Source organism: Phoenix dactylifera, chromosome 6 (assembly GCF_051530095.1).
Source record: "Phoenix dactylifera cultivar Ajwa chromosome 6, Ajwa_hap1_PhDact_Kaust_v1.1, whole genome shotgun sequence".
NCBI classification, from domain to species: Eukaryota; Viridiplantae; Streptophyta; class Magnoliopsida; order Arecales; family Arecaceae; genus Phoenix; species Phoenix dactylifera.
This window is the reverse complement of record NC_143195.1, coordinates 34,783,291-34,807,873: the sequence shown is the minus strand read 5'-3', so window position 1 is coordinate 34,807,873 and position 24,583 is coordinate 34,783,291. Positions and strand designations below refer to the sequence as shown.

The 24,583-nt window shown below is 38.2% G+C and overlaps 2 protein-coding genes across 4 annotated transcripts; one reads left to right on the top strand and one right to left on the bottom strand.

Moving 5' to 3' along the window:
* The first annotated feature begins 102 nt into the window (after nucleotides 1-102).
* LOC103704617 (B3 domain-containing protein Os12g0592300-like) lies at nucleotides 103-9,889 on the top strand. 3 transcript variants are annotated; one of them, XM_089923592.1, is made up of 9 exons: nucleotides 103-236; nucleotides 2,177-2,501; nucleotides 2,593-2,747; nucleotides 2,912-3,150; nucleotides 3,331-3,474; nucleotides 4,987-5,113; nucleotides 5,901-6,447; nucleotides 6,786-6,973; nucleotides 9,384-9,889. In XM_089923592.1, the coding sequence occupies exons 1-9, from the start codon at nucleotides 201-203 to the stop codon at nucleotides 9,654-9,656; spliced, it is 2,034 nt and encodes a 677-aa protein (XP_089779718.1). In that variant the 5' UTR covers nucleotides 103-200; the 3' UTR covers nucleotides 9,657-9,889. The 3 variants fall into 3 exon arrangements, with proteins under 3 accessions (XP_089779718.1, XP_008786201.3, XP_089779717.1); XM_089923591.1 differs by lacking the exon at nucleotides 103-236 and adding an exon at nucleotides 1,397-1,639; XM_008787979.6 differs by lacking the exons at nucleotides 103-236; nucleotides 3,331-3,474 and adding an exon at nucleotides 1,382-1,639.
* Nucleotides 9,890-18,806: 8,917 nt separating this feature from the next.
* LOC103704615 (light-harvesting complex-like protein 3 isotype 1, chloroplastic) lies at nucleotides 18,807-21,471 on the bottom strand. The gene is made up of 3 exons (XM_008787976.5): nucleotides 20,969-21,471; nucleotides 19,376-19,513; nucleotides 18,807-19,285 (listed from the first exon to the last, which is right to left on the bottom strand). The coding sequence occupies exons 1-3, from the start codon at nucleotides 21,342-21,344 to the stop codon at nucleotides 19,032-19,034; spliced, it is 768 nt and encodes a 255-aa protein (XP_008786198.4). The 5' UTR covers nucleotides 21,345-21,471; the 3' UTR covers nucleotides 18,807-19,031.
* Between the last annotated feature and the right edge of the window lie 3,112 nt (nucleotides 21,472-24,583).

Below are 24,583 nucleotides of genomic sequence, written 5' to 3'. Positions count from 1 at the left end.
ACTATTTAATTTGATAAATAAAATTCCACATTTGATGCACTTTTATTCTCTACGTTAAAGATAGTAAAAGGCATAAGAGAGTAATGTGTGATGTGATTACGTACATGTTAGAGGATGGGCCATTTTGGTTTCTCTTGTGTTTCACAGTGCTGGACCAGAAGGAGACGTACTGTGGCGGACTAAATTAGCATAGTGAAAGTATGAAGCATGATGAAGTAAAGAAACTCTGCAAACTAGTTGAGTGACCCACCACTTTTATTGCTCCTTTTGAATTGACATAGTGAAGTGTGCCATTTAATGAAACAAAGGAAAATCTATAATCAAGTTGATTTACACACTTTTATTATTGCTCCTTTTGAGTTTGCCATATAATCAAGTTGCTCCGTTTGAAGCAAGAAAAGCTGCAAACCAGTTGATTGGTACACTCATTACTCCTTTTGAATTGGCACAGTAAAGTGGGCGAACCAGTTGAGCGACGCATTCTTGTTGCTTCTTTTGAATTGGCATAGTGAAATGTGAACTACAAACCTATTGAATGAAACACTCTCGTTGCTCCTTTTGAATTATATTGGTATGTGAATGGTGTCACATAATCAAGCAAAGGGAAAGCTACAGACTAGTCGAGTAAATAATGGAACTTTAGGAGTAGGCATGCACCTCTCATGGAAATGGAGGAATTCTCCACCCCCGCAGAAGATGGAGACCAAAAAAAAAAACTCAGGCGTGAGCTCCCACTACATAGTAACTAATATTCTGCCATGCAATGCACACGCTCTTGCACAGAAGACATGCATGAGATGGTTGGCAAGAGATGATATGACCCAGCTTCGTAGCAGGCACTTAGAAAAATAAAAGAAGAGGAAAAAAAAAAGAATGCGATGCAATATTTGGAAGCAATTAGACTTTGTTTTGGTATTCTGAGAAACAAAAATATTAAACATGGAGTGGGGTGGATGCCAACTGGACTCGTGGGAATTCGCGTGGTTGCAAGCAGCTTGCCTCACCACCTTCCGCGAGCGCTACCACCCCCGCCGACGACGGCTTTTTGATCATACCACACCGATGACTTCAGATGTACTCAGTTACGGCAGCCACATTAATTTAAACAGCTGGAGACAAGACAATGGCGGTGTGGTAATAGCAGAGAAAATTAATAAAGAATAAAACAAAATAAATTAAAGACGATAGCAGAGAGAGTATATACGCAAAAGAGAAGAGAGAGATGCTGTTCGGATTTCAAAATATTATTGTCCATATCTGGTGGATTGGAATAAGTACAGAGTTCATAAAGAACATTCAAACTAATGGCGGAGGAGATGGGAGGACGCTCCTAAACGGCTCCCTGCAATATATATATATATATATATATATATATTGAAGCGGTTCAAAACTAGCCGTTTGTTTCGAGGAATGCTAAAAAGTGATGCTCGTTTCCCTTTTCAGATTTTAGAGGTATCCTCTCGGTATGGACTTCATACCTTGAAGTACAACCGTCACCATTCTCCTGAGCTCCCACTTCACGCAACATTAGTTGGATTCAGAGATGGATCCGTGCCCAGAAATGGTCCAAGATAGAGATGGTGGTGCGCAAAAGCCTGAGTTCTTCAAAGTCTTGATGCATGGTTTTGAGGAGGAGCTGGTACATGTCTCTCCTCCCCGTGAAAAAAAAACTGTCCCCATTTAAGGGAGAACTCCGCGCCTGGACTTGTTGGGTTTTTGTTCTCCAGTGGTTTTATACTTTATTTTCCTGTCAGATGGAAGCTTGCCTTTAAATATATTTGACTCAAATGCTTCTGGATTGCAATGAGTAATCTATCAGCTTTTTTATTTTTAGATTAGTTCTTTTGTCTTGAGGTTGGTGATCAAAAGACACAAGAGTGATGATTGTATGTATATTTTGAAAGGTACGGGGCATATTTTTATTTCGAATTCACCCTTGGGACTTTTTATCATAATAACAAAAATTGGATGGCGAAAGCACTTGTAACATGCCATTGAGTCCAGAAGTTCACCAAAAATGGCCATGTCATACTAGAACAGTAGATATCTAAATATGAGATGAACCAGGGGTGGTCACCACAAGCTAGAACAGTAGAGATCCAGCATAAATCTAAATAAATTTTCTTTAGAAGCTGTTGCTAATTCTACTTCGTAATCTGTTTCATATTTTTTGCAGCGCATTCCACCTGCATTTATTAAGTACATTATCGATCTTAGAGGCAAAAGAGCTACACTAGTTAGTCCCCTCGGCAAGTCATGGAGTGTCCGCATTCATGGCCACAACCGAAACATGTGCTTCAGAGAGGGTTGGCCAGAATTTGCCCGAGCCCATGACTTAAAGATGGGTTGCTTCATGGTGTTCAGCTATGAAGGTGGTGGGACTTTCAGCTTCCGGGTTTTCGATACGAATGCAAGCCTGAAAAACTATAGTCCTATTGGTGTGCAGACTGTCGGACATGAGGACATCAACCAAGATTTGAACTCCAAGAATGATTCAGAAGGTAAGTTCATACTTTCATGGAATCTTTACTTGAACCCATGAACTGATTAAATATTTCTATAATGTATGCAATTACAATGAATGCGAAGCAGATATGATTCAAAGGCCAGAAATGCAAGTTAGCATAAGACAGATGAGAATGAAGGATGGAGGAGAAATGTCAACTGAAAGAAAGTGTAGCTATTGCAGTAGGAGGAAATCTTTTGAGGCCATCATAAAAGATCAGAACCTTAGTAAGAATTACATGGTGAGTGTTTGATGTGCCTTATTCTTCCTTTCTAATGAATAGGCTGCAAATGGAGTCATTCTATTATTTGGACTGCTCTATCCTCTTTAAATTAACCGAAACCTGCACATAGGAAGGTTATTTCTTCTGCAATAACATTTTCTGCAATTATGTTGCGAGTGCAGAATATTCCTGCCTCATTCAGAGAATCCAATCACATAGCAACAAATCAAGAAGTGATTCTTGAGGATGTGGAAGGCAGGTCATGGCGTGTCAGAATATGCAACAGGGGCACAAAGGGGGTACACTTGGCACAAGGATGGCAAGAATTTTGTGCCGATACTGGATTGGAAGAAGGCGATAAGTGTATCTTTGAGCTTGCATCCATGAAGGACAACAAAATGCTCGTTAGGATATTCAAACGGTAAGGAAGATTTGGAAAAAAAGAAAAGGAGCTAAGACCTGCTGAATTTCTGATACATGTATTTTATTAATTCTCTCTCTTCAGAATTATTACTGTAGCAGTCTATAAAAAGGTACTCCTAAGGGTTCAACTGTCATAGTTAGATTGAATAACCAATTGCCATTACCATAATGACTGCAGGCTAAATTGGAATGAGTTCCATAAGCTAGACCTTGTCCTTGGCCTTTCTTGCAAGAAATCAAAGCACCTCAGAGAACACTTTCAAGTAATGGCTGCTACCAGCGAAGCAGCCAGCCAATATAATAATGGTTTTCAGAGGCCCCTGTAAGCTGTAATCTTATTAATTTATATAATGGATATTGAAATAATAGCCATTGTAGAGTTGTTAAATCATTCTAATGGATTGTGTCATGAAAATCTAACCATACTTTCCACTGTTCATCCAATTGAAATAATATTTATAAATATAGTTAAAATAATCTAGAAAACAGGTGAGCTAATACTATAATTTCACTGTCGCGGTCTATTATTTAATTTTGTAGTGGCTTTAATAGCCAATAATCTATTTGCATTCAAAAACTGAACTAGGAAAGTAAATGCTGCTGTTTTCATCCGTCTCAAATAGGAGAGATGCTTCTGTAGCCAGAGCAACCTCCAGTCCAGTTGTGGTGTCCTAGCAGAACCGGTTAAACAACAAGCCTAAGTCAAAATCACAAGCTCTAGTTGGTTGACTTGGTTCATTCAAAACGCTCATTTCAAATTTCCCGCTGCTTTCCCCACCAATGGTAATAGGCCTGCAACCCCCCCCCCCCCCCCCCCTTCTCTCTCTCTATATATACATATAGAGACATATGTATATGTGTGTGTGTGTATATATATATGTATGTATATAAGTACATATGTATTCTGTCATCCATGTACTCACACTTTTCTATCATACTAGCAATCAAGTTGCTTCTTTGTTTTCTTCTTCCTTTAATGGGTTGGACTGGAATTATCATAGTACCAATTTCTATAACTGTTTGCTAGAGAATGCTTACTTTTAGAAGTATTCTGTATTATATCATCAAACTATTATTATCAAGCTTCACCTGCGACGGTGAGTATTTATAGTGCTCTGTGCTCTTTACTCTGACCATCTAAGGTTTTAACTTGTCGGGGGTGTCTGCTTCTGGGTTTTGACTTCACCTGTTTTATATTTGCCTGTCTCGTATTCACTATTATTGTTTAACAGCTAAAATATATTGTACCGATCCGAATTGAACAGTACAGAGTGTACTATATTTTATTGGTTTAGCATCAATATCTAGTACCGGTGGCATTCCAACATTCGGTATGCCAAAAAAAATTTTATACCATACTATATTGATACTGTGCTAATGTAGTACCGATACGGAAACTGGTACCGAAGCCAGTACTGAAACGGTGAACATTAGTTTAGCCCTCTTTGGCTAGAGGTCTGCTGCCCTCTTAAGCACCTTGTTCTTTTTCGAACAGGGGGCTGTTTCCATCTTCTCTTAAGAAATGAAAGGCCAATGGTGATCATTTTATATTGTTTTAGCATTCTTGGTTTTCTTTGAGTAGCATTCTTGTGATCATTTTATATGTCATCATTCAACTTTGCTTTTGGCATGATAGTTGACATTACTGTTCTCTGCTTTAACTTATACAAACCATGTCCTGATCTTGTCAGCATTTCCTTTCTTTGGTGCACTGAAATTTATCATTCGTCGTATATTTGGCTGATGTATGTGAGCTCTTTGTCATTGTAAGCCGTACCACTAATTTTTACCATGTTCTCACTTTATTATTATTTCAAATGACATTTTGTTGTAGGTCCTCTGGAATGGAACAGAGGTGCAGCCGCTGCATGAATTGGGAAGAGCATTGTTACTGGGATCATTTTGAGAAAACACGGATCCATTTTCTCAAGGTTATGGATGGGGATTTCTCTCATCGCATGGTAGGTTAGATAAAATCTCTCTCTTCATTCAGCATCTCTCCTCTTTAAGCTTTTAGAGAAGATATAGGATGTAATCTTATGCTTTCCTAGAGATTGTTTGAAACAATAATGAGCCCTTTGGCTGATTTTGAACAAGAGAATTTGTGCAGCAGGATGAATCTTTAAACGAAGTTAAAGAACTCATAAGAACACCAACTGTATAAAACCGAAGTTGTGTATGTCGTTTATTATCTCTAGTTGGGTACTATTTCTCCAGCTTGACTCCCCTTTTTTCTAAAAAATTGATTTAGGTGTAAAAATAGGCCTTGGAATTTTCATTATCATAGTAAATAAAAATATAATTTTTAATTTAAAAAGGTACAATGATTGAGCTCTCAACAAAAATAATAATAAGAATAAAATGCTAATTTTTCAATGATAAACTTCTGACTTCCTTATTTTGTTCTCCTGGCCTTTCATGAAATGAAACATGGTGGTCAGTGACAAATTCCTTTTACTGAATGCAACAGCCAGAGAACTGGGACTGAACTACTGGTGTAGTACATTTTATTTGGACAGGATGCACATATTTCTTTTTGGGCACAGTTCTCAACATGCACAGAGTTTTTGTTACCATTTGAATTTGCCACTCCTTCATATGTATCTTCCTTTGAATCAATGTTTCTGTTTAAATTCTTGATCTATATCCTTGGAGGTACATCTTCTCTTTGGAGTTCTTTGAAACAATGTTAATGCATATAATTCTGCCAAATCTTCATATTAACTTTTGATGCTATCTGATCTGTAGACTATCCCAAAGAAGTTTGTGAAGAATTTCAAAGAAGAATTGTCTCAAAATATTCAACTGAAAGGTCCTAGTGGCAATCTATGGCATGTCAGACTGTCAAATGATGCAGAAGATATGATTTTTGACGATGGATGGAAGCAGTTTGTTGAAGATCACTATATTAAAGAAGATGATCATTTGGTTTTCAAATACAATGGCAACTTATGCTTCAGTGTACTGATTTTTGATCAGAATGGTTGTGAGAAAGAAGCATGTTACTTTGTAAAGGATCCCAAGGATAAAGCTAATGAATCATGCCAATCAGGGAAAGAGATTATGGATGATTCCTTGGAAATTATCCATGAATTCTTACCTCCCAAAGCTCATAGTCCTTGCTCTTCAAAAATATTCTGTAATGACAGAAAACAAATGCGACGTCTATCGGCTCCTCGCAAGCTTCCTCAGGTCAATGATGATATCTCTGACAACATTCTGAGTGTCAAATCAACTAATCCCAAGAGAAAAATCAGAGATGACAACTTTTCCAGTGATTCAGTGAATGAAAATGGTGAAGTTTCTCATGTTTCCCTCTTTTATATACACACACATATATACATATACATTGTATTGTCTTTTGGAGAACTTTTGCCATCTTACCATTACTATTACTAATTTACTATTACTATTATTACTATTGCTTCTGCTGCTGTTGCTGCTATTATTATTATTTCTATTATTATTATTATTATTATTATTATTATTATTATATGTGTAACATTCTATTTTGTGCAGAATTTGCCATCTGTCTTAAAAATGTTATGATAAGGAGTTCCAGTTGTCTTGTCTGTAAGATTTTGTTCATCTCATTTTTATTGTAATTAAACATCCTTTAATTTAAACTTTCAGAACAAATTGTGAAGTCCACTAAAGTCAAAAAGCAACGTACTAAGAAAGAATTCCAACTTATTTTGAGGAGATTGGTGACGGAGGAAGGAAAAGCTCAAGCACAGCTGAAAGCTAGATCATTTCAACCAACCCACCCTTTCTTCCGAAAACTTATGAAGCCAACCCATGTACGCAAAAAATTTTTTCTGGTAAGCACAATTATTTTCACATCTTCGAACTAATCTTTTTTGATTTATTCTTGTACTCTTTTCTCCTACCATGCATAAAGAATTTCTTCTTGATTTATATATTATAGTTTTTTTGTTTTAGAATTTTTCTTTTCTTGGTAAATGAGAAATCATTTTTGGGGTAGTTGAGATGCATCTATTATGTAGGTAGCCTAGTGACCTTTCTTTGTACATATTTTATGATATATTCTTTATGATGTCGCACTCTCTCTCTCTCAATCCCTTCTTTCTTTCTACGAATTATAAGTGCATAAAAAATGAATTATAAGTGCATATATATTAGTCATGGAAACACACCACTTATGTCATGAATTCATTTGGTTGTGAAGTCTAAATATGAGTCAATATTCAGGGCCTTTGTGACAAATTTATGGACCTATCCTCCTAAAGTGATGAGCATCAATGTGCCCAGGCAGGAAAGAATAGCTAGATGAAAGAGTTATCTCAAACCCATATGTCAGAGCTAAAAAATCATTCTTTTGATTGAAAGGGAGGGAGACCGACCTGCGCTATAAGCACCTAGGTCCCAGTACTCAGGATGCACCACCAAAGATTCAAACCCAAGACCTCTGGTTGCTAGGAAGAGGGGTATGACCATTGGGACAAGTGTTAGTTCATCGGTGCTAGAAAAAGTTGTGGAATCCCTTAGCCTTCTTGTGGGTTATGCTTGGTTTACTTCCATAAAAGTGTGATCCACTGTCATATCTTTGATCTCATGCACATGATTGGCCCATTAATTACTACATATTCTAGTTGGAGAGTAGATCTTTTACACACCTACCACTGTTCTTCCTTTAACCACTTTCATAATGTACCTTAGACCTGCTGCATTTTCTTTCAGTGTCTTGGAGTCATCCATAGTGTTCTTGGTGACCCAAAATTCTATAAATTACTTGATGATCCAAAGTTTTATAAATTACTTGATCACAATGTCAAGATTACTTGCTAGCATGGTCTGCCATACCGCCTGGTATGGGGCGCATGGTACCGGCAGAAAATCGGTACAAAACATACCTTAAAGTCGATACAAGCTCCGTACCATCCGTACCGAGGTATACCAACCTGTACCAAGATGTACCGAGGTGCGTACCAGTCCGTACTAAGGCATACTGAGATAAAAATTAAGAAAAATGATTGAAGAGCAGTTTCGATACATAGATGTACCATACCATACTATATCAAACCGATAAGGTACCGATACGGTACCTGGTACCGAGATTGCGGACTTGTTTGCTAGTGTTCTTGGTGACCCAAAGTTCTGTAAATTTTCCTAATGTAAAGAAACATGAATTTCATCGGGCAATTCATTGTATGCTACAAGCTCATATAGGTAGCATTATCTGCACTTCGGTCCCAAAAAGTTTCAAGCAATAATGCTATTTAGTTGGAACTTGGATAAAATATGTAACAGCATAAAAGCCTTTCAAATTTCAATATATTTAATTTGAAAGAATTAATAGCTTTACTTCTATGGGCAGTTTGATGATGGGATTATGTGTACAGATTTGTTGCATATTGCAAAGATCTTGTATAGGGAACTCTGGGTACTAAGTAATGTGCCTTTTCTTGCCCTAAATATTACATTGCAAACTCTGTATCAGTAAAAATTAGTAAGTTAACTTATGAAACATTGTAATGAGAAATTGGTTTCATCTCGCATGAACATTTTGAGTATAATGGTTCCAGACTTATGATTGTAGCATAACCTATGCACATCACTTCCAGAAATTTTCAAATTTCAATACATTTGACTCAAAAGATCTAATAACTTTACTTTTATGAGCAAGTTTGATGATGGAATGATACGTATGAATCTGTTGCATGTTATAAAGATAAAACACCACCGGTGTAGTCTTTATCTATTTTTTACTTGTGAATGTATCATGTGCCATACACATTTGGAGTAAATAAAATTTCTCTAATATGAGGAATTCTATCGGCATTCTCCACAACAACACTTGATTATATATTCTTGTTTCTGCATTTGTTCTAGTTGGGGCCTTGATGCTAAGCATCTTTGGCATTTATTCTTTTTTCCTCAATGAAAGCAGGTGATAGGCCTGGACATCTTTTACATCAGAAAGGGGAAAATGAAAATCATTTTGACAGGTTATTTGTAGGTTGATACCAAGTGTCATTGTCTATGGTGAGAATTTCTTTTCTTAGATATCGCATTACATTGATTTCGTAGAAGTTCGCCAGTTCTGAAGCACTGAAACAAAAAATTGGTTTCATCCTGCATGAACGAATTAATGTAATGCTTTAAGCCTCATGTGCATTAAATTTTTCAGCTTACTTGCATCAAATATAGACTCCTTGTGTCATGCATTTTGATTCATATGTTGCCATTGTCTTCCATTATATTGTGCAGACCATTCCAAATTGCTTTGCAGCTGAGCATCTTCCTCGTGAAAATCAAAAAATCGCTCTTCGCCTCCCACACGGGAAGAAAATATGGAGTATGAGTTATTTACATTATGTTGGTTACTCGGGGCTTGGCAAACAATGGAAACAGTTTGCATTGGACAACAACTTGGAAGAAGGAGATGTCTGCGTTTTTGAGCTAACTGGAGAGCTGGTCATGGATGTTCACATCTTCCGGGCTGTCAATGACACCACCCTGCCCAGCAGGGTATCTAACTAACAAGGAAAGAGAAGGGATTCGAAGACTAGTTGATAGAAACTTGTCTTTTTCATTTGTCTCTATGGTGATATGGTCAGTCTGGATGATGCCTATGGATTATATTTGGTGCTTTTTGAGACAATATGTAGAACCTAAGCTTGTACTAAAGACTCATGGTATGAGATGTATGTCAAACCATGGCTTCTATTATAGACATGCTTCTTTTATATATATTGACTCTTCCTTGATGTGGAGATGTGCGGGAGAATACTTTTAAAGCTTTGTAAAAACTAATGGGTAGTTCGCTGGCTTCTGTTAGGATTTGTGAGAATTTTGATACCAAGAGGAAGTTTGAAGTGTTTGAGGTAATGCTAAGTGCAAAGAATTGTGACCAACTTTAATTTGACAGTGAGTTCTTTGCAGGACCGGTGGACTGTTGATTCTTTTGCTTTTATTTTTCAATCATCCCATGCCTACAAAATGGCACATAGGTTACTTTTCAATTTTCATGCTTTCGTAGGAGCATTCCTTTCAAATTGCATGAAAAAATCTCTCACCTTGTATGCTGTTCTCTGTCACTGCAAATTTGTACATGATGCCATACTTCGAAAGAGGATCTCAGTGCTTGATGTATCTCTTTGTCATATCTCATACCCAAAAATACCATCACAGAGTTTGCCTCTTGATGTCGGACCATGTATAATTACAGTTTAAGCAAATAATGACCACCATTGCCATCCATTGCCTCAGTCGACTGCTAAGATAACACCAAAACACAAAATAGTGGTGGTTGGAAGTTTTCCTGGTAAACTAACAATTAGGAGATCATTAACTGTTGTTGCCCCTCTAATAATTCTAAACTGAAGACAGTGAGAGATCGCTTTAATGGAGAAATGCCTACGGATCGCTCAACGGTGCTTTTCTCTTCCTGAAGCCAACTTTGTGACCAGTTCTGCTGTCATACTAGGACCGGTTAAGTGACCAAGCCTGTCAATCGTCACAAGCTTTAGTTAGTTGATTCAAAAAGCCACTCCAAATTTCCCGCCCCTATCCCTCCCCACCAACGGTAAGTTGCTTGAAAAGTTGCAGCTTCTCTGAATTGGAATATCCCATCAATCACCACAAGCAAGCATAAAGCCTCATACGACTCTCTCTCTCTCTCTCTCTCTCTCTCTCTCTCTCTCTCTCTCTTTCTGAGGAACTAAAGAGTGTAACATCTATGCATGGTTGCTTTCTATTATCCTGGAGGGGGTAAATTTGCTTCTCTCCTTTAGAAGATTGGACTGGGATAGCGCATAGGTGCAGCTGCTGTGTGAGTTGGAAGGAGCAATATTATTGGGTTCACTTTGAGACCGCAAGGTTCCATTTTTTTAAGGTTATCGATGGAAATTTGTCTCCAACACAAGACAGGCTCGAGAAAATCTGTTAACTTGTTGTCGACTTTACCCTGCAAGCTCTTACAAAGAATGAGTTTTTAATCGACTGTGGCTTCCATCTACGTGTTTTATGTTTTGTGCTCATGTGTAGCTTGCTTGAAACAACAACTAGCCCTTTGTTCAAGTTTGTATTCATGCCTTGAGATTTGAAATAAAGTTGAAGAAGTCATAAGAACTCCAAAGGTACATGACTAGAGTGAATTATGTACATGGTTTATTATCTCAAGTTCAGTCATGACCTGCTCACCGTATCTTCTGGTTGATCCCACTTTGCTAAAACTTCAGACATCTATTGATTTGGGTAAAACAGGAGTTTGATTTCAAAGAATTTTCATCGCCATAGGACATCAGAACTCAAACTGTATCTTCAGCAGTGTGATGATTGAGTTCCCAGCAGGAAAAAAGTCGATCTTCTTAACACCCTGCCTCTTCTGAAATGAAACATGGTGATCAATCAGTTTTTAAGGAAAAGAAAAATGAGAAAGCAATAATAGATTTGGACTGACCAAGTAACATATAATGTAACTTTCTGATATCAGTTGAAGATGTATTAAAACAGCCTTTGGGGTATGGTGCTGCCTTCCACCATGGTTTTTGATTTAAGACTACACAAATAAATGCCTCTTCTCCACAGCCTGCATAAAAAGAAAAGTCGCTCAAAAGATTTATTCATTGCTTCTGATCCCTGGACGAAAAATAAATAGAACAAAACCAAAGCACATTTAACATGGCAAAATACTCTGCTGCCACGGTCCCTACCAAAACCATGGGCTTCTAATAGTGGGCTTCGGCAGCGGGCCACTTGCGTTGTCGTCTTGTCGAGGTCTTCGGCTTCCTCGGCGCTTAAGTGCTGCCCCTACCAACTTTCTCGGCCGGCGTGGGTGTGGGCTCTGGCTCATCTTGGTCCAGGTCCCCTCTGTCCGAGCCCAGTGCAATTATAGATCGAAATGGCCGTATTCTTAGGTGCACGTCCGCGGCGTTTGGGCCCTGTTTGGATCCATCTCCTTTATTGGAAGTTGCGGTCACCGGAGGAAGGCCCTTCCCATGGCAAGGCGAGCACAAAATCCGATGGTTCTGCATTATCTCCTTGAGAGGGCATGCCCGTTGAAGAGTTTCAGACAGTGAAAAGAAAAGAAGAAGATTCGGAACAGGAAAAAATGAAATGAATGAAAGAATGAGCAAGCAGCTCACTTATATATTTCCATTGATAAACTCAACTCATATTTATACATAAAACTGTAGCTGCTTAACTGAATAACAGACTGAATAACAGAAGAGTTAACTAAATAACTGACTAACTGACTTAACTAGATACAGTTGACTTAACTAGATACAGTTGAGCATCTGAAACTGATTTAACCATATATAGTTGAATGTCTGAATATTAACACTCCCCCTCAAGATGGAGTGTGTAAATTATGAACACCCATCTTGCTAAGTAAAGTATGGAATCTAGCAATTCCAAGGCTTTTAGTCAATAAGTCAGCAAGTTGCATAACACCAGGAACATGCAAAGTTCGAACCACTCCGGACTGTATCTTGTCTCGCACGATGTGACAATCAATTTCGATGTGCTTGGTCCTTTCATGAAACACCGGATTAGCAGCAATATGTAAGGCTGCCGTATTATCACAAAATAACAAAGCTGCTCTTGGGTGTGAAACATTGAGATCATGAAGAAGACTAATCAACCAAGTGAGCTCACAACAAGTGGATGCCATGGACCGATACTCAGCTTCTGCTGAAGACCTTGATACAGTATGTTGTTTCTTGGATTTCCATGATATAAGAGAATTCCCAAGAAAGATGCAAAAGCCTGTGACAGATCGTCGAGTGTCAGAACAAGCTCCCCAATCTGCATCACAAAATGCTTTCAAGTGTAGCTCAGAATTTGAAGGAAAAAACAAGCCTTGTCCTGGTGTTCCCTTTAGATATCTTAAGACATGAAAAGCTGCATCAAGATGTGGTTGCTTGGGAGAGTCTAGAAACTGACTTAAGACTTGTACACAATAAGTCAGATCAGGCCTTGTTATAGTAAGATAAAGTAATCTCCCTACAAGCCTTCTGTAGATTGAAGGATCAGGAATGGGATCCCCTTCATATTTGCTAAGTTTTAAATTTTGTGCCATGGGACATTTTGCAGCTTTTGCACCAAGATATCCTACATCATTCAATATCTCTAAAGCATATTTTCGTTGAGAAATAGAGATTCCTTTGGAGCTTCTAGCCACTTCAAGACCAAGAAAATACTTAAGGATTCCTAGATCCTTAAGTTTAAATTGCAGATCCAGAGTTTTCTTGAACTGATTGATGTAAGATATGTCATTACCAGCAATGATTATGTCATCAACATAAACTAATATAGCTGTGTAGGAGCAACCATTCTTTCTTGTGAACAGAGTGTAATCAGCCTTGGATTGAATGAAATCATGAGAAATAATGAAAGAGGACAACTTTTCAAACCATTGTCTTGAAGCCTGCTTCAAACCATAGATGGATTTATTCAAGCGGCATACTAATCTTTCCTTTTTCTCCCCCTGTATCTCATAACCTGGTGGTTGTGTCATATAGACTTCCTCATGTAAATCACCATGTAAAAATGCATTATTTACATCAAGTTGATATAAGAACCAGCTGTTAATGGCTGCAACTGCCAAAAGAGTCTTAATTGTCACTGATTTTGCAACTGGGGAAAAAGTATCATGATAATCTAACCCAGCTTGTTGTGTATACCCCTTAGCAACAAGTCTTGCCTTCTTCCTTTCTTCAGTTCCATCTGATTTAAATTTTTGCTTGTAAACCCACTTACAGTCTACTGCTTGTTTTCCTTTCGGCAGTGTGGTGATGGTCCATGTGTTATTATCAACAAGGGCTTTGATTTCAGCATTCATGGCAGCACACCATTCAGGTAGTTTGGATGCTTCAGCATAGGTCTTTGGCTCAATGAAAGATGAGATAGATAAGGCAAAGACTCGGTGAGATGGAGAAAGCTTTGCATAACCCAAAAAGTTTGAAATACCATGGAGTTTACCTTGCTTTGCACAGAAATCTGATTGTTGAATGATTGATTGAGGGTTTGAAGCATTTGAAGCTAGGTTACAATGATACTCTTGAAGATAAGTAGGAGGATGCCTAACTCGAGAAGATCTTCTAAGTGGTAAAGTAGGAAAAGATGCTTCAGCAGCTGTATCAACAGAATTCTGTGGCACAGCAGAATTCTGTGGTACATCAGAATTCTGTGGCACAGCAGCTGTAGCAGTGGGATTGGGTGGCACAGCAGCTGCATCAATGGAACTAGTATTGTTTTGAGAGGAACTAGCATCATGTGAAGTAGTAGATGATGGAAGGAAAAGAGTATCATGATGCTGAAATTCAAACTGCTGCGTATCATGATACGGGACTGAATAATTGTTGGAAGTGTGTTGAAAAGGAAAATTGCGTTCATAGAAGACAACATCCCTAGAAATGAGGGTGGATTTAGACTGAATGTCATAGAGTTTGTAAGCCTTCATACCATGAGGGTAACCAATGAAGATACATTGCCTAGCCCTTGGATCAAATTTTGACCTATTTCTTTTCAAAGTAGAAGCATAACATAGGCAACCAAAGACTCTTAAGTGAGAGTAGGATGGTTTTGAAGAGAATAACACTTCATAAGGAGATTTGTTAGACAATTTGGGAGTAGGTATCCTATTGATAAGGTACACAGCAGTAAGAACACATTCTCCCCAAAAATTCAAAGGAAGGTTAGCTTGAAATCTTAATGCTCTAGCAACATTAAGGATGTGTTGATGTTTCCTCTCTACCACTCCATTTTGCTGAGGTGTATCAACACAACTAAGCTGATGTAATATCCCTTTTGATGCATAAAATTCTCTCATACCAAACTCTAATCCATTGTCTGATCTAAGTGATTTTATTTTGGTAGAAAATTGGGTTTCAACAAAGGAATAAAAGGTTTGAATAATTTTCTGAGTTTGAGTTTTAGAATGCATCAAATATACCCAAGTTGCTCTACTGTAATCATCTACAATAGTAAGAAAATATTTAGAACCATCAATTGAGGGTGTAGAGAAAGGCCCCCAAATGTCACAATGAACCAATTCAAAAATGGAATTAGAGCAATGTTCAGAATTGGGAAAATTCAGCCTATGTTGTTTTGCAAGTGAACAAATACCACAAGGCTTATCTTTGCTTTCTTTGTCAACATGTAATTCAGGTACAAGTTTATTGAGTAAAGTAAGCCTAGGAAGAGATGGATGACCTAGTCTATAATGCCACAAATCAGAAACAGAAACAGAAACAGGGACTGTAGCTGAATGCACAGAAACAGGATGTGCAACAGAATTCGAATGGACAACAGAATAGGATGAGTAATCAATTGAACCTTTGTTTAATTGAAGATGATAAAGACCATCTTCAAGCTTCCCCACTCCAATCATCATCCAAGTAACCAGGTCCTGTATGAAGCAAGAATTTGCAAGGAAGATTAGGCAACAATGATGAGCATTTACAAGCTTGCTCGCTGAAATTAAGTTGAAAGAGAAGCAGGGTACACAAAGCACATTGGTTAAGGTTAGATGTTCTGAAACTTTGACTGTCCCTATATGTGTCACAGAGACTTGATCACCATTGGGCAACTTAACAGTGGCATTAACCTTTGTTGGAGTTTCAGAAAATTGGGAAATGGAACATACCATATGATCCGTTGCTCCTGTATCTATAATCCATGAAAACTGAGATCGTTTTCGATTAGAAGTGCTCAAAAGACTAATGTGGTTACCTGCAAATGCAGAAGTTGATGGCATTTGAGGATTATTACTTCCCATCTTCAATTTTCCAACTTGATTTGCAGACGGCACAGTTGGTGGCACACTTGCAGCAGAATTGGCTGTGTAAGATTGCAACTGCGGCTTCAGCATGGAAAGAATCCTTTGGCATTGTTCCGGAGTGATTGTGAGATTAGAAAGGTCTTGCACAAGATCTGGTGCAGACGTACCAGAGATCTGGTTGACTGTGGGAATTATTCCCTTGCTCTTTGTGAAGTTAAAACCAGGTGGAAAACCATGAAGGCGATAACATTTATCCCTCGTATGTCCTGGTTTACCACAGTGGTTGCATATAGGCCTGTTTTTCTTAAGCATTTGGCCTACATTACTCTGTTTTTGAATGGGTCTTGAAGGATAATTGAATGCAGTCGGATTGTGGGAAGATTGATTGCCAAGAGGATTTGAATTAAAGGTAGACTTACTGGTGAAAGCAGCAGCTGTAACTTCAGAATTTTGAGTTGTAGCAGCCACCTCTCGTTGCCTTTCCTCTTGAAGCACAAGCGCAAACACTTTATTGACTGGTGGTAAAGGATCCATGAGCAGGATCTGTCCACGAATGCTTGAGTATGAATCGTCCAATCCCATCAAGAACTGCATGACTTGCTCCTCGGATTGATACTCATTTTGCCGAGGTATGAAGTTCCCTAGCTCTTCCCAAAGCCCCTTCAACCTTGTAAAATATGAGATCACGGAACCATTATTCTGAGAAATGGACGATATGATTTTCTGTAGCTGATAGATCCTGGGACCATTACTTTGGCTAAACCTTTCCTTTAGATCAATCCAGATTTGCCTAGCAGATTCCATGTAGATCACACTAGTGCACATTTCCTTTGATATGGAGTTCAAGATCCAAGTGGAAACTAGCATATTGCATCGCCTCCAAGCAGCATGTTGTGGATGATTTTCTGGGGGTTGAACTATGCTACCGTCGATAAAACCTTCTTTGTTCTTGACACTCAAGGCCATCGTCATTGATCGACTCCAGGTAGAATAGTTTTCTTCATTCAAGATTAATGAAATGAGTTGCAAACCTGTGTTGTCACTATGATGTAGGAAATAGGGGCTTGTTGGGTCTTCCATCACGTTTTGAATTGGAGAAGAAACAGAATCATTTGCAGAACTTGCAGCAACGTTGGTTGGAGACATCATGATGGAAGCGCCTTACTGCTCTGATACCATGAAGAGTTTCAGACAGTGAAAAGAAAAGAAGAAGATTCGGAACAGGAAAAAATGAAATGAATGAAAGAATGAGCAAGCAGCTCACTTATATATTTCCATTGATAAACTCAACTCATATTTATACATAAAACTGTAGCTGCTTAACTGAATAACAGACTGAATAACAGAAGAGTTAACTAAATAACTGACTAACTGACTTAACTAGATACAGTTGACTTAACTAGATACAGTTGAGCATCTGAAACTGATTTAACCATATATAGTTGAATGTCTGAATATTAACACCCGTCTTTGCTCGATGCGCTCGACGATATCCCCTTCATGGGCCGGGGGCTTTCGCGGAGACATTCCCATGAATGACCATATACTTCGATGAGCCTGGTCCTTCGCTGGAGCTCGGAGGAGACGGAGACTGTGCCGTCCAGGGATCGTCGTCTTTGTCGTCTTTGGGCTTCGATGATGAAGTGGGCTTGGCATGGCCAGGACGGGAAGATGCCAGGGCCTGCTCGGCGTCAGCGTCGTTGGCGACCACAAAACGGCCGCGTGCGGTCACGACGAACTCCCCCTGGGCGGTGAGTTTGCTGAGGCAGTAAGGGAGGAGGAGCCTGCCATCGGCCCATGCCCATGAACAAGATGTGTGTGTTACTGATACACATCCAGGTACTTTACCCACAGGCACATACATAAATATAATATTTGTATGCGCGCGCGCGCACATACATACATGTATGTATCTATGTATGCATGCATGTGAACATGGGGCCATGTCATAGGGAAAGAAGGGAGAGATATATGATACCACGGCATAGGGAGGATGGTCAGGAGTGCTCCGGCGATGGTGAGTAGGAGGTGATGGGAAAAATATTGGACATCTAAGCCAAACAGCATCTCAAGGTTTAGAATTTAGCAGCAACAGAAAGTTTTCGAACATCTTCAGCAGCCATTGATTGGCTTTGGCAACGGGGAGAGAGAAGGAGAGGCAAGGAGAAAAAACGATAGAGAAGAGAAGAACAGGGGTTATTTTGGGAAGAGAAACGAAGGACAGGCATCTTAATTGTGCGTTTATAAGAGGGTAGAAGATTTTCAGTTCCTTATAAGCTAGAAATGCTGAGTTTGAATTTTACCCCGAGATCATAGTAATCCGTGATTTGGGCTAAAAAAAATACCGTTGGACAAAAGCAAAGCACTCCATTAGGGATTTCAGTTCTTACGTAGCTATTGAATCATTTTCTCAGAGAGTATTATTTGGGCAAACTATAAGAGCAACATTTTCCCACGGAGTATTATTTGGGCAAACTTTAAGAGCCTGTTTTGATGATTGAGCTAAAAATCGTATTGAACTTATAAATTGAGCCCGTAAAACTAACAAAATCATAGAATTGCATGCTAGGCTAGATCTACATTTTTAAGTATTCAAGAATAGCTTTGCAGTAAACCGGTCTAAATCCCATAAAACTAACCTAGCCTGTAATTCCATAATTTTGTTGATTGTACTTGACCAATCTACGAATCCAATAAAAATTTCAGTCCAATAATCTAAACAGGCTGTAAGTATGGCAGACTGCCCTAATTTTAAAGTGCCTTAACAGAGGCATGTGAGAGAGCTACAGATTTTTATTTTTATTTTTTGGGCCTTGTTTGGGTTCAACAATGGATAAATGGAGTATGAGCTAAGCATATACATAGCTATAATTTTCTGGTAGAATAGCATATACATAGCAACATAACACAAAAAGAAACATAACTAGAGCAAATAGGATTTCAGGGAAGACAGACTGCTCGAAGATGACACTTCATAATCAATTTTGAGCACGCCTGCTTGTGAAGAAAAAGGAAAGATAAACTGCTAATCTTTTACAATGGTACTAAGAAAAAAAAAAGAGAAAAATATACAACAAAAGATAGAAACTATCGAATGAAATAAGAGTGACTTCTAGATGAACATCAAGCTACTCTTTATTGGAAACCCTAGGAGTTTCATCCTCCAGCCAGGTTGCTTGCCACTGCTTGTCATAGAAGGTTGTTTCCTCAAGAAGCTTCTTCACAGTATCAATGTCTTCATTCCTTCTTATAAGCAGCACCCCAGCAACAGCTATTAGTAACAGAGTTTTGCAAAAAAAATTACCCATCTGATCAACAAGACCTATGCCTGTCAAGCTATCCACGAAGTAAGCCATGAAAAACCCAATCATCGCAGCACGGCCTGCATAAATATAAATGTTGAGATAAGTTAAAATGAATTGACAGAAACTAATGGGTCCAAAAATCTAGAAAGGAGAGAAGCAAAACCAACCATTAAGCAATTCAGCTTCAGGCAGGTGGAACCTTTTAACCCATGACCACCAGGGGATTATTGATGTGTCAAAAATTACAGGTTCATCATTGTTTGATGCCTCTGGATTATCTTCGAGCCATTTTCTTCTCCGAACCTCTAAAAGAATAAGGCATTATGTCCATTAGGCAGAATTTGTAAATTGCATCTCTATATCTCTGATTTTATGAGTTATAAGATGGACCGGTTTCAAAGATTAATTTCAGACACTGCATCATTAACAAAATGTAATCCCTCTCTTTTTATGCATGCCTGTTTTGCTTTTGTGACCATGAAGTCGGAGATATTCTTGTGAAACTAGTGAGCTGAGAACAGTGCTGTTGCCACTGCCAGACGTAATCTTATTCTCAGCAACCCTTCTACTTTTTGAGGTTACATCAGTAAGAAGAGTGGACTGAGTAACAAAAATTTAAAGAAACAATAAATATATATCAGGAAAATACACAATTAAAGTACCCAATCCACTCATTTGCAACTTCCAATATGAAATGTTCAATGTCATGAATTTACAGTCACATACATGGGCAGAAATTATTTGATGGATAGTTAGAATATACTGATGCGCCGCACATGGAATGTGCAAGACAGGTTCTGTAATCATTTGCTAAACTGAAAACTAAATGGAGAAGCAGAAAACCCTCTTGCTTGACGAAAAAGGGAAATCGGCTCGATAAATCCAGTTAACTAATAAAAATGATAAGATATATATTACCATTAGTATGTTCATCCTACAAGACAGCAGATAAATATACTTTCAGATAATAGTTTACTACTATTTGTATATTCTTGATATATATTTCTCCATATCATGATAATTAACTTGTAACTATAGGTTAAATTCTGAGCATTTGGAGATCTGAATGCAATCCAATCCAATGCTGCTGGATTTAGTCCAGAAGTTTGAAGCCTTAACTGTATTCTATCTATCCACAGGATGAATCAACACATCAGACTGCCCCTACTTACATTCTAATGCATGAAGAATGATATTGATTCAAACACTTATCAGGAACCTATACCACCTTACCCATCACCACCTCCCCCCCCCCCCCCCCCCCCCCCCCCCAACCAAAACCAACAAAAAATCAAAAAAAGAAGAAGAAAAAATATCATTTCTTGATTCTGTTTAACATAGTGATTCCTAGATTTCTTGCTCAGGTAAATAAGGCATGAAACTTTCCTCATCTTTAATGGGCCTAGGACATGTCTTAATCCATATATTGAAGGATCTGCTAGTCTGCAAGCATGAGACTAAATCAAAGGAATCAATAATGCACAAAAACTTTAAGCTTGTTCTCATGTCTTGACATCCATATGCTTGAAATCTATTACAGCAACTATTCAGGGATAAGCCAGCATTTTTCATAGTGACAGTCCCTAACAGTTCATCTGCAATCAAAGTAGGATGGATCTTCCATGAACCTATTAAGAAGTGAGACCAAGAAAGCTACAGGGATGAAGCTTGTTTGCAGATCCCATGAAGTCAAATGGCCAAAAAAGAAAGGAAACTAAATTTAATAAGCCACAAGAACAGAGACTAGGATTCGGGCTCACCAGCATCTATGACGGCATCCCAATCGGTCTTGCCATCCGTCTCGAACTGCTTCAAATCCCACGTCCCTCCGACCCATCTCCGGTCGTTGAACGTGGGAACCACCGCCTTCACGGCGGCGCCATTCGAGTCCGGAGACTCCGGCGGTAGCTTCTCCTCCACCTTCTTCTCCTCCGACTCCAGAGGAATAGCCCCTTCTTTCTTCTCCTCCAATTTCTCCTCTACAGCAGCAGAGCCCACGTTTCCTGCCCCATTTCCTGTACCCCTTGTGAGGAAAAGAGAAGATTTTTTCCTGGGAAGGAGGGTGCGATGGAGTTTTTGAGAGAGATTGGGACTTAAGGAGGAGAAGGTGGGAAGAACCGGGGATAACAAGGCCATGGACGTGCCGATTTATTACCCTTCTGATTTTAAAAGAAAGAGGGAGAGAGGAGGAAAACAGAGAATTTTTCACATGCTTTTCTCTGTTCTCCGGGTGCGAGTATGGGATCTTGCAAATTCCTGCACCTCATATTTTTGGAGGAGATAGGGAAAAGCCAAAGGCATGAAAGCGATATCCATGTTTTTTTTTTTTTTTTGTGGATGAATACGGCATTTCATATTGCTATAATATGAAGAGTTAATTCTTAAACTATATAAAAGTAGCTAATTTTTTTTTATTTTTAATTTCAAAGATAACTTTTCTTATAGTTTTTATTGAATATTTAAAATAAGAATTCATACTAAAGAAATTCTATGAGCATTATAACTAGTAAAGTGTCTATGAGCATCTGCGGACTTCTTTATATTGTTGACTTGTTGTTGGCTAGAATTCAATTTGTACTAGGCTTTGGTGTAGCTACATCCAACCCATTTACTTAATGGATTGGGCCGCTTCAAATCTCCTAATGGAGTGGACACAGGTTGCAAAGCCCAGTGTCTTCTACTAAACTTGTTTATCTCATAACCCTCAAAATTGGGCCCCATAACCAACCCATGGGCCTGAACGTGGAGCAGGGGTCAAGTTCAAATTAGATGTAGCTTAAATCCATCTCTAGTCTCTTTCATCATCTTCTTCCTTCCATTTTTTTTTTCATTTAAAAAGAAAGGGGGGATCGACCTAAGGTAAATTACAGGTTTAGATATTATATATATATATATATATATATATATATATATATATATATATATATATATATATATATATATATATATATATATATATATATATATCCTCCCTAGATATACCTCTATTAAACGAAAGCAGTGTGTGGCCAATTCAGCTCCATTACACTTCTAATTTTTATGCAACTTTTTGCTCTGTTTTGGCACAACTTCTTGACCATTGGCACCAACATTCATCAATACTATATATATAAATGAATGCACATATAATATATGCATGAGCATATGTATGGATTTTTTGTATATTGTATGATAACGACGATGAGGGATATCATCAGCTTCTAATATCTTTGTTGGTACAAACTGATATATAGCGACTGGTACAATATCAACATAATGGCTGATATTCTTAATTGATCTCTTACTTCCTAAATTAAATCTTTTTTTTCAATAACTCTTAAAATTAGTGTTTAAATAGAATCATGGATAACAATTTTACCTTGCTGGTCAAGATTTCAATATCTTTATTTAAATATATATGTTGGCTAAGATGTCAAAAATCTTATTCTTCTTCAAAATTTCCACACCTTCCATATTAACCAAGATATACTGAAATCATACATCATTCAAGTCTCTCTCACTTATTTGTAAGGTAACAAAAACACACAAAAAAATGGTCTAGCTAAACCTTTCATAATGACAGGTTTCGTCGCGTTGACATCACCATAGAGATCACGAGAAAATTTTTCTTTGTTTAATACAGGAAAGAACGATCTGGCCTCTTCTAGAGAGGTGCAGAGTTTCCACCATGTTTGAATTAAGGATCTCAAAAAGCCAATGGCTCCTGAGCAAAAATAAAGAAGGATAAAAATAACACTAGAAGAGATGGGATGTTCCAAGTGTGAGCCTTGGTGTTCATCAGTTGTTAGTGTTGTAGGTGAAGAAAGTGATCGTAATGGTCCCAAGGTATTGTTTGGTGCCCTCGTTCTTCCATTAGAGCCTCTGTGTCCTCTTGGAAGGCCGCCATGTACCGTTAGCTTGGTCCCTTGAAATGGGACGCGGGTGGTGCCTCCTTTGATATAACTGAGAGCGTTCACCGTACACGTACTCGGCATAGCATTGCAGCATAAGCTATGAGGAGGTTGGTGGCATCTTTTAGGTGTTATTATCATGTTAGTGGAAGGATAAGGGTTGGTCCATCCCTGTTTTTTCCTCTACAACTAAGCATAATAATGGGATCTCTCTCTATCTCTCTCTCCGCGTCTCTTTGCTTTATAGTTGTGCAACTGGCCTCCAAAATTCTAATGAGGTGACAAGCAAAACCTTTTCAGAGATTTAATTGGAAATGCAATGTTGTCGACTGCAATGCATGACACAACACCCTCTAAGATAGCTGACATGGCACAGGGGAATTGGCGCAATTTGTAGACTTCTCTCATGATAAATTTTCTTATTTCATCTTCGACGCACCGAATCGAATCAAGCAATGTTTTCCTAATTGGATTTTGTAGCATCTAGGTGAACATGGGATGTATAGAGATTAGAGAGTGAAGCGAAAAGACTTAAAAATCCTGCAGTGTCTTGGAGCAAATTGTGAGGAAAATCTTGAATACAAATGCTTGCCCAAAATCTTATGCAGAATCTATGATCTGATTGTTTTCGTAGTTTCAGTAGATAGCAGATCTAGTGCCTTGCATGAGGATTTCCATGATGATGCTTTCTGTTGATCATTCGCGAGCACTTAGGCATATTGCAATGCAGATGAAAGGAAGATGGGCAGTCATTACATCTCAGTAAAGAATTTGTTTATGCTATTTATGTGAATTGATGGATGTATATTTAATCAGTTCATGCTTCAAAGAAAGGTGAAAGAGTAGTATGTTTATTTCTTTATTAAAAAAGTTCTTCTTTTCTTTTGGTACAAAAACAAAGCATTGATATTTCATTTGACATCAGTAATCAAACTTCCCCACTTCCATGTCTTGGCATTGTCATACATGAGGTAACCAATCTCAATGAATATTATGTCAAGAAACGAAAGAGAATATCAAAGCACAAAGAGATAATATGCACCTTGTTGCAATTTGACTCATTAGTTTCCCAAGATACAGTAAGCAAAGCCCAATCAATATGAGAAACTTTGCGCCAACAATCATGATTATGAAAATTTGAATTCGACCAATTTAGGAGGACATCAACCAACAATTTTTTCCTATTTATCAATCCCAAATTACTAACATACTCAAAGCTTATCACTTCCACAAAAGTTCCCAACATAGGTAGTGTCGTCAATCCACCTAAACTAACAAGATGAATTATTGCTCGAAGGAAAGACAAGATGATCGAATCCTATTTTCATGATCGCATGTAGAGTCGTGCAGAAGAACCTAGTCATGATGATCTAAATGTATATATTTCAAGTGCACATATAATTCATTTTAATGAAAACTATCATCCTATGACAAATGCCACCCAAGTGAATCCCACTACTGATGGGAAATTATGGTGAAAGAGCA